This window comes from Alligator mississippiensis, chromosome 1 (genome assembly GCF_030867095.1).
Source record: "Alligator mississippiensis isolate rAllMis1 chromosome 1, rAllMis1, whole genome shotgun sequence".
Taxonomy (NCBI): Eukaryota; Metazoa; Chordata; order Crocodylia; family Alligatoridae; genus Alligator; species Alligator mississippiensis.
Window position 1 is genome coordinate 21,081,729 of NC_081824.1, and position 10,242 is coordinate 21,091,970.

The 10,242-nt window shown below is 57.9% G+C and overlaps 1 protein-coding gene across 7 annotated transcripts in view; it reads left to right on the forward strand.

Moving 5' to 3' along the window:
- Nucleotides 1-524: 524 nt before the first annotated feature.
- Nucleotides 525-10,242, forward strand: part of OSR1 (odd-skipped related transcription factor 1) — a 52,789-nt gene continuing 43,071 nt past the window's right edge. For 4 of the 7 annotated variants that reach the window (XR_009462799.1, XR_009462805.1, XR_009462806.1 and 1 more), the window contains exons 1-2: nucleotides 525-1,075; nucleotides 9,823-9,905. Coding sequence is in view for 2 of the 7 variants with exons in the window: in XM_019481658.2 (XP_019337203.1) it covers nucleotides 5,103-5,953; nucleotides 6,643-6,778 (987 nt within the window). In the remaining 5 variants the exon portion in view is untranslated. Of the gene's footprint in view, nucleotides 1,076-4,050; nucleotides 5,954-6,642; nucleotides 8,037-9,822; nucleotides 9,911-10,242 lie in introns of those variants that run through there. The other 3 variants (XM_006274090.4, XR_009462800.1, XM_019481658.2) reach the window with 3 other exon arrangements.

Consider the following 10,242-nt stretch of genomic DNA (forward strand, 5'->3'; position numbering starts at 1 on the left):
GCGATTTCCCCCACCAGGACTGTGGAAGCGTGTGAATGGATGGGTGAATAGAAAAGCAAATAAGCAGGGAGGTTACGGCCCCGGGATTCATTCCCAAACACGTCTAAGGGCTGCTTTGCTTTGTCTAGTCTCTCTACAGAGCCCGAGACGGACACTGCTAGACGGGCTATGGGGGAGCACGGGTGGGACCGGGCGGATCTCGGCCCCCGGAGAGGGGATCTCCCGTGGGGCTGGATCCGAGAGAGGAGGATCTCAGGGGGGGCTTCTTCAAAGCTGCTCAGGGGAGCCTGTCCCTGGGGCTGTATCAGGATCTGCCTCCGGCTGGGGGATAGGCAGAGAGGATCGACTTTGGGAGGCTGCATCCAGCTGGAGAGCGGGGCCGGGATTTGGAGCGGGGGCCTGGGGAGCGGATCCAGATCCCGGCCGGGATCCGGGGACTGGAGGCTGGATCCCGCCGGGAGGGGAGGGGGACTGGTCTCTGGACAGTGCGGATCCATTGGCTCCTGCCGAGGACGTGACTTCTCCCCCCCCCCCCCCCCCACACACACCCACCAGCCAGCGGGGCCTGACCCTGAGCCCACGTCCCCAGGGAGGCGAGGATGTGCTCGGGGATGCGCAGAGCCGGGCCCTGGCGGGGCTGTCCCGGGCTCCCCCCGGGCAGGTCGGTGCCCTGCAGCGGCGGGCGCCGCGGGGGCCGTGCCCGGGCGGTGAGGAGGGGGGTCCCACGCTGCCCGGCTGCAGCGCGGCCCCTCGGCCGGCACAAGGAGAGAGTTGCAAAGTTGGAGCTTCCCAGCCAGAAAGTTTGGGCCTCAGTGCGCATGCCCGGCGGCCGGGGGGAGGTGGGGGGTTGAAATAAGGAGGAGGCTGGAGGCCGGGGAGCGGTGCAGTCCGAGCCCGGCTTCTCCGGGGCGCGCCCGCCGCCCGCCGCCTCCATCCCCGCTGCACCTGGCACCTGGCTCTGCGGATCTGTGCGTGCCCGGCCAGGGCCACTCACTTAGCCCCACTTTTCCCCAGTCTCCGATTTAGCCCGGGATCTTTTACCAGCCGCCAGCGGTGGAGCACGGATCGGGACTAGGTAAATAACAGCACGGCTCCGGCTTGCTTCCCCAGGCTCTGGCGGTTGGATCCCTCCAGCCCCCCTGCCCCTGTCCCCCCGTCCCGGGCAGGGGTAGCTTTAGTTAGAAAAGTTTCTATGGATGAGGGGACGGCAAGGGGGAGCCTCCAGCCCCTGCAAGTAGCTGAGTTTTGGTGGCGGTCGTCTTTCCCTCCTGCGGTTGACATGCCGCCTGCCCCCAGCCCTGCTGCGGCTGCAGGGGGATGCGGCTGGCGCGGGGCAAGCGAGGGCGGCACGAGCCGGGCCGGGCTGTGCGGGCGGGATCCCTCCCTGCCTGCCCGCGGTGCCCCGGGCCCGGGCAAGAAGCGGCTGGGGCTGAACCCTGGCTCGGCCGAAGTTGTGTGCAGAGGGAGGCGGGCCCGGCGCCCGGGTAGTGTCCGTGCAAAGCTGAGGATTAGGGTGTCGCTGTTATTTCTGGCTTCCAAGGGGGTGGGGGGGGGGGACGACTGTAAAGGGAAGAGGAGGAGGAGGCGGGGTGGAGCTGTCAGGTGAAATAACAGCCAGGCCGGGCTGCAGGGGTAGGCCCCGGGCAGGTGCACGGTGGGGCCGGTGGGAATGGACGGGAGATGGGCGGACGGGGCCCCCTGCACTCCCGCCTCCCAGGCCGGCTGGACCGGGGGCCGGGGGCCGTGACCAGCTGCCCTCCCGCAGGCCTGCACAGGCCCTGGGCCTGCCGGCCCGCGGCTGGAGGGCGGGGGGCTGCTCTCAGCCCGGTCAGGCGTCTCCCCCAGGGCAGCCGGGTGCATTGATGGCCGGATCAGATCAGAGACTGCGGGGCCGGGGCGTGGAGCAGGGTGGGCACCCGGGGCACCGGCGCAGACCCCGTCCTCCCGTGCATTCAGGGCTTCGGGTTGCTCCGGCGGCTTGATCTGTTTTTTTTTTATTTTTGAAGACGAGAGGTGCAGGCTGCAGCCCGGCTCCGCACCGCCTGCCCGGGCGCTGCGATGCCTTGGCCTGCGCAGCTCCCCTCGGGCCCCCTTGCCCCGGCTCTTCCCGGCGGGTCCGGCCCCTGCGATGGAGAAGGCTGCTCTGCCTGCCTGAGCCCGGCCATCTGCAGCGGCTCGGATTAGCTGCGGAGGCTGCCGCCCGCCGCTGGTGGTCCGCGGGGCTTGTCACCACTGATTTGGTGGGCAAATGCCAAGGCTGACTTTTCCAAAGCTTAGCGGAGATGTTCGCGGTGCGGGAGGCCCTGCAGCCCTCCTGCGCGGGGGCAGCTCCGTCAGAGCCCACCAAGCCCCCCTCGGGCTGGATGCTGCCCGCTGCCTTCATGCTCTGCGGACCTTGAGCCCCACGCGAGGCCGGGCCTCTCTAGAGCATCCCCGGCTGGCATCACCCGAGCAGCCTCCTTGCTTTTGCCCCCCGCCTGCCCCCAGCTCAGGCTAATCGGCAGCGCCATCTGAATCGGATCCGACTCGAATTCAAACCGGGAACGGACCAGATCCAGTTGGAGAAACAGGCCAATAGATGTGAACGAGGTCACTCGAAACCGCCTGGAGCTGTTGACAGATGAAACTCATGGCAAGATTTCTCCCCCACCCCCGAACTAGAATTTTATAACTGCTCCTTTATCACGATTGGACTCCCCCCACCCCTCCTTAAACAAAATAATCATGAAATGAGCCATGTTTGCGGGCTAATTGACCTCCATCTTTCTCCCAGGTGGAACTAATTAGCAAAAGGCATTATTTATGAGCTCGGGGTTGAGCTCTCTCAAACGGCGCTGCAGGGACAGACGCTCAAGGTGGAGGCAGCAGTAGGGACTGACCACGAGGATGGCACAAAGGGGCTGAATTTCAATTCCCCTGGAATCGGGCTCTTCCAATATAACCCCCCACCCCTATTTTTAATCATTTTGATCAATTGAGACTACTTTCTAGATTTCAATCTGGGCAGATTATAGTGGTCCTAAAGCAATGGACAGAAGTTTTAGCTGGACAATAGTACTAGCACAGGACAAAGGGTAAGGAAGATGGGGCCAGATGTAGCTTTTCAAGTTTACGATCTTCTTTCGCAGGGTGAATTTGTCTGGGGGTGAGCGGGTTTCGTTTCAGCCCTGTGTCCGTACACAAGTGGTTTGTTCTCCTCGCCTGCGCCAGCCGAGCCCTCTGCTTTTCTTTTTATTTTTTTATTTATTTAATTTTGGAGCAGTTGGATGGGGAGGGGATTGGAGAAGGGAGCTCGCAGGCTCCTCGTTTAAAAATCAAATTAAAAAAAAAAAAAAAGCAACCCCCGAGGTAAGGATCTGTTTATATGGAGCCCGGTTCAAGGTAGAGGTGACAGGGAAAGGCGAGGCGCGCTGGTGTGTCCGGGCCCTGAGCGGAGGGGCACGGCTTTGCGGAGCCAGCTCCGCAGTCCCGGACCCGCGCTGCCCTCCCGCTAGATTTGGGACTCACCCCCCTGGTGCAAAGCAAAAGTGTCGTTTACATTTCTGGAAAAGCGCCAGCAAACTTGTAGCAACCTGAACAGCTCCCTCCTCCCCGCCCTCTCCCCTCTCAAACCCACTCTAAAACAAATAAAAATTAAAAAAAAATTAAAAAAATTAAATTTCCAGTGAACGATCATCAGTACAATGACGCTATTATGAAGCGGTTTGCACCTCCTTCTGGAGCTCAAGAATGATTACCCCATATAGTCATTTAAGAAACTGAAACCGATTTTTAAAAAATAGATCTTTCTTAAAGCGAGAATTGACCTACCTCTTTATGGCAGGCTGGTGCTGTGTTCTTATTTTATTTTATTTTAATATTTCTATTGATCTTAGGGAAATATCTGTTTTTAAAATATGAAAAAAGGGGCGGCGGGGGAAACTAGTCACCGCTAGAAACTCCCTGAGTTTGGGCTGGCTTGTGGCAGGCATTCAAAGAGCTGCAGCGAGTTAGCCAGGAGGACGCGTGCCCGAGCCAGCACAAACCCGGCGGCGGCTGCTCCAGGTATGTGGCAGCATGGGGCTAGGGGCGTCGCTTCCTTTTATTCGTTCTGGAAATGCCCCATCGAGGCATTTATACGTCTTCATTTCTTAGGAAAAAGCTGGTGATCAAATAGGGGCTGCAGGTTGGGGCGTCATCCCTTGAAACAGTTAAAAAGGCCGGGGGGGGGGGGGAGACAGAGAGAAAGTGTGTGTGTGTGTGTGTGTGTGTGTTAATCAGCCACTATACAAAATGTATCCAATTAGCAGAGGCAAAGCTTGGCAAGATGTCACCCTCTCTTATTCTGGGTCACTGCGGTGGCATGCCAGTAGGGTCTCCTTTCCTGCAGCTGATGCCTAGCCAGGGGTGTAAGAGGTGGCGTGTTTTGGGGGCTGATCAGAGCCCCCCCCCCCGCCCCATGGATCAGGAGGTTCCCTGGAAGCTCATCCCCATGCAAAGTTTTTATTTTTGCTGGTCAATCAATATAGCAGATCCGGCCTGGCCCCTGGAGACCCGGCTTCTCTGCTACTCCTGACACCGCAGGCCGGGCCGGAGAGGTCCCCAGAGCTTGTCCCTGGCAAAATGCCCTGGCGAAGGGCAGACCCCCGGTACCCCCGGGAGGCGCTGGGTCTGCTCGAACCCCAGTCTCCGGGGAGGATCCTTCTCCCGGCTGCAGGGCTGATCCCGCGTTGGCCTGGGCTGCTCCCTGCAGACGTGCTGCCACAGGGGTGTCAGTCCGAGGCGGGCTCTCGCCCCAGCTCTTCAATGCGGGGCCGGGAGCCCTGACCGCTGGGCCGGGAGCTGCAAGCCCGGGGAGCCTCCCTCCGAAAGGCTCCCCCGGCGTGTGTGTGTGTGTGTGTGTGTGTAGGAGCATATCTAGCTCCTCTGAGCTGCAGCGGGAGAGCCCCTGAGCTTGCTGGGGGCAGGAAAAGCAGCTTTTGCCCTTGGAGAGGAAGATTTCGCTGGAGAAGACCAGGGAACCAGGGCCTGCAGCCCAGCGGGCATTGGCGGGGGCAAACAGCGGGCTGGGCTCCTGCGCTGGGGGGCCACGGACAGGAGATCGGGGAACCAGAGGACAGGAGATGGGGGATCATAGAGCAGGCGATGGGGGATCACGGGGCAGGCGATCGGGGAACCAGAGGGCAGGCGGTGGGGGACCACGGGGCAGGCGATCGCGGGTCGGGGTGGGGTGGCAGGACCTTCCGATGGGCAGCGAGCGTCCTGACATCCTTCCCCCCACCTCCCGGAGGTGGGAGGCCCCAAGCAGCCGGGCGGGCCCGGGGGGCAGGGGGGCCGCCCCACCCCGCCGCCGGCCTGGCCCCAGCGCCGTGTGTCGCTCTTGCAGGCCCGCCGCCATGGGAAGCAAGACGCTGCCCGCGCCGGTGCCCATCCACCCCTCGCTGCAGCTCACCAACTACTCCTTCCTGCAAGCCTTCCACGGGCTGCCCGCCGCGCCCGCCGAGCCGCTGGCCGGCCTGTACGGCTTCAGCGCGCTGCACGCCGTGCACCTGCACCACTGGGCGCTGGGCTACCCCGCCGCGCCGCTGCCGCGCTCGCTGCCGCTGCCCGCCTTCCCGCTCTTCCCGCCCGCGCCGCCGCCCAAGGCCGAGCCTCCCGGCGCCGCGCTCAAGGCCAAGCCGCGCTTCGACTTCGCGCACCTGGCCGTGGCCGCCACGCAGGAGGAGCCGGGCAAGGCGGCGCGGGGCCCGGCGCTCGAGGCCGCCCGCCTGGCCCTGTCCCCGGAGAAGAAGCCGGCGCGGGGCCGCCTGCCCTCCAAGACCAAGAAGGAGTTCGTGTGCAAGTTCTGCGGGCGCCACTTCACCAAGTCCTACAACCTGCTCATCCACGAGCGCACGCACACGGACGAGCGGCCCTACACCTGCGACATCTGCCACAAGGCCTTCCGGAGGCAGGACCACCTCAGGGACCACAGGTCCGGGGCGCCGGGGACGCGGGCGGGACGAGGGATCGCAGGGGACCGGGGGGCAGACGGGAGGCGTGGGGGGCACAGGGGAGACGATCAGGACCAGGGGACCAGGGATCAGAGGGGAGGCGATCTGGGGTCGCAGAGGCAATGATCAGGACCGGGGATGACAGGGCACCAGGGAGCAGAGGGGAGGCGATGGGGGTTGTAGGGGAGACGATCAGGACCAGGGATCACAGGGGACCAGGGATCAGAGGACAGGCTGCCAGGGATCAGGGATGGCAGGGGAGACAATCAGGGATCCCAGGAGAGGGGATCGGGGATCCCTTCCCTAGGGTCCAGCGGAAAGGGGAGCTTGGGTGCTCGCTGCTGCTACTTTGTCCCGGCCCTGGCGCTTGCTTCCCACTGCATTTCCCGGGATATTTTCCTTGTCCACAAGTCTTCCCTTCCCGGTTGCTCGGAAGGACGCACCCGGGGGAGATGGAGGCGCTTTGCACGGGCAGGATGAGTCCCAGAGCCTAGTTAGTTTCCCGTATGATCTGCTGCCCCCTTCTCCCTGCCCCTGTCCCTCCTCCTGGTCCCTTGCCTGGGCCTCAGCAGGTTGCGCAGGGCGCTTCCCCATCTCAGTAAGTGGCTTTGACAGGCAGGTCACCTTGCTGCCTCCCGCCTGGTTTTCCCATCTCTCTTTCTCTCCCCAGATACATCCACTCCAAAGAAAAGCCCTTTAAGTGTCAAGAATGTGGGAAAGGATTTTGCCAATCCCGGACGCTAGCGGTCCACAAGACCCTGCACACGCAAGTAAAGGAACTGAAACCGTCCAAGCTGAAAGGCTGAGCGGGCTCCAACTCCCACGAACTCAGTCCCTCTCCAGGCTTCCTCCCAAATTCAGAACAGACACGACAGCCCCAGGATGGGAGCACAGGCACACACACACACACACAGACACACCCACACACCTACACCCACACACAGCCACCTCCCCCCCCCCACACACACACTTCCTAAATCCTGGTTTGAAATTGAGTTTGGGGGCTGGAAAAGCAGCTGAAGCGCGTGGGGCACAACCCAGCCGGCTGAGTCTTTGGTGGCTTTGAGAAACTTTATGCCAAAAGGTGGTGCTCACGTATCGGACAGGAATCTCTCTCTCTCTCATTATTTTTTAAAAGAAAACAAACCCGTAGCTTCCAAAAGTATTCCTTTTTAAAATATATAGATATATATTTTATATTTCTTTTGACTGTATAAAGCTTATTACTTGTACACTTCAGAACAAAAACCCGAATTCCAGAAGACGATTCAGGACTGAAACTTGTAGCTTCTCTTCGCAGCCAAACAGACTCTCGGGTCTTATTTCCCCCACTTTTTGCCTTAAAAGAAACTTTCCCAAAGAGACCTGAGTCTCCAGGGATCAGTCCTGCCACGCGGGATCTCGCCTTGGCCAGAACTCAACCCGACAGATCCCCTGGAACTCCGGACAGATCTGCTCAGTATTGGCACTGCCTGAAGCCCTGGTTTGCTTTGTGTGGGCTGGTGCCTTGGGGCGGCGGGTTGTCATTGGTGGACTTATTTAAAATATATATATAATTCTGGACTTATTTAAAAAGAATAACACCCAAAGGAATGATCCACCCTGGCTGGGATGATCTAGCTGGGGCTGGTCCTGCTTTGAGCAGGGGGTTGGAGTAGATGATCCCTCCAGACCCCCACGGGCGATGATGCTATGCAAGGCCGGTGGCGACACGGGAGCGATGCCCGGCACGACGTGGTCTTGGTGGTACTTTAAAGCCTGCGCGTGTCCTGAGCAGAGAGTGGGTCGATCTCGACCTGAGAGGTTTTCTTTTCTTTCCTTTTCTTTTTTTCTTGTCTTTTTTTTTTTTTTTTTTTTAATTTGCGGCTGGCTTTTGTGAGCAGTGTATTCCACGGATGAAAACCAAAAGACATTCCATTGCTTATTAAAAACCAAGAAAGAAAGAAACCCCAGTTGTATGGCTATGTGGCACTTTATGCTGAGTATTGGTATTGACATTTATCACTGGATTGTGTTTTGTTTTGTTTTTTTTTAAGTATTAAAATAAATGGTTATTTTACAGGCCATTTGGAGTGGGTGAACTGCCCCGCGTGCGCTTGGGAAACTTTGGGGTTTTTTTTTAACCCTTTGCTTACCCAGACCAACACCCACTCATTGCTGCTCCTCTTTCAGGGCGTGCAAACTGAGTGTTCAAAGAGATCCCCGGCTTCTCTTCGCCTGTCCCAGGAAAGGGAAATAGCTCTGCCAGTCTCGGGGCATTAGGAGAGGAGATTAAGTGTCAGAGGTGTTAAAAAACAAATCGGATGACTAATGGGCCCGTGGAAGGGGTCCCGCCGGGGCTGCCCCCTGCCAGGCAGCGCCCTGGATTTATCAATGGCATCTTCGGCGTGTTTGGTGCGGATCGGGCGGCCGGGGCTGGAGGGCAGCTGGTTTAGATCAGTGTTGTGTGCTCCTCTGCGGGGACGCGGAGCAGGAGCTCGGGGCGGCGCGTGTGCGTGTGTCCGTGTCGGTCCTTCCCGGCGCGTGTGCCGCTCACAGCGCCCCGCTCCCTGCCCCGAGCAATCACCCCTGCAACAGCAACATCGCCAGCCTCTCCGCATGACTCGCATTGCAGACCGAATTAAACATAAACCGCTGCAAAAAAGGCACAGCTTTCATTCCCCGCATCCGATAGAAAACACCAACCTCATCCACTTTTTTGGTCCCCTTCTTTTAGTTTCCCTTCTCCTGGACGCAGCGATTGCTTTCGAGGGGGGGAGGAATTCCCCGAGGGATGGAGGGAGGCTATTGCATTTGCTTCTGATTTAGGAAAGATAAAAATCCACCCTCCGACAGACGCGGACGCACACACCCTCCTTTATTAGATACAGACACAAGTGCATCACAACTAATTCGATACACTTGTTTGATCAATTACAGCTTCCACCTTCGTTTTATGAAGCCCGCTGGGAAGTTCAGTGTATCCAGATTCGGATTGCTGGCTAAGAGCAGCTATAAATACTGCGGGATGGAAACATTCTGCAAACCATGCCCCCCCCCACCAAGTTAAAAGTTGCATTTAAAAATGAATCGGAAAGTGTCTGCAGCGACGATGCACATATTTTGCTCTCGGTTTCGGCATGTCTAAGATGCTAGAGAGACGGAAATAAGCTGGCGTAGGACACAGGCTCTGCAGCCGCCTGCTCTGTGTTGGGTGGGACTTGCAGGCGAGAGGCAAGCATCGCAGCGCTTTCCTGCTCCATCAGCCGGGTGACTTCACCCGTGCCCGTGTCTCTTTTCGTTGCTTCTGCAGGGATCGGTTGCAAGAAAGTAGCTTTGCAGGTGGTTTCTAGACAGGAGCTCCACTGCACCGTGCCCATCTCCTTGGAAGGTGGATTGATAGAGCCGGGGGCTCGAATTCAAGTCTCTAGGGTGTTAATCCAACGTCCCCACAGCTTTCTTCCCACAGGGTTCACACACGAGTAGGTGTGTGCTCCACGTGGGAACAGCTTTCTCTCAGCAGTTACCAGTGGAGCATCTATCCTTGCAGAGGCAAGAAGAACAGGGGCTTTGCCGAGCTGGTACCAGCAGATCTGTCTTGATCTGAAACAATTGATCCGGGACAAACTTTTTCCAGCTCAGCAGCTCAGTGGCCTTAGGGGTTGGCAGATCTCAGGGGAGAGCCAGAGAGAGAGAAAGCCTCCCTCTCACGTGTGAGCTACTTGTGTAATTCATTATAAGGAAGAAATGAGCAGAAGTGCTCCCTGGAGCTTATTCGTGGGGGGGCTGAGGTGAACGACAGTATCTTCTGCGACCCGTCATCTTTTATCTAGGTAATAAATAGAAGGGAGTTTTCTGATTCATTTCCAAGGGGCGATTACTCAGATGAAAGGTTCCCACGCTGGCTGAGCCATCCTTTCTTATCATCGCTGGTTGGGACCCCTGAAAAAAAAGGTGAGGTAAGAAATCTGATTTATTTTGTTTATTAATCTTAAGTATTCTCATCACAGGATAACACAGGGGGAGAGCAAAGAAGCTGTTCCTTTTCAGATCCAACTGGGCATGAGGAGCATTTCATGTATAAGGTTATGTGACTGTGAGTGGGTTTGCTGCCAAGAATTTCCCTGTACATGTATTTTTATGTGCAATAATAATAAAAAAAATCCCTAGAATTGACATAATCAGAATTACAGATGTACTTAGAATTTATACAGGGTAAATATTTTCTATAAACAGAACGCAGGATTAGTCATTGTAAAAACAAATTTTATCTTTCTGGTCTCATTCCTAG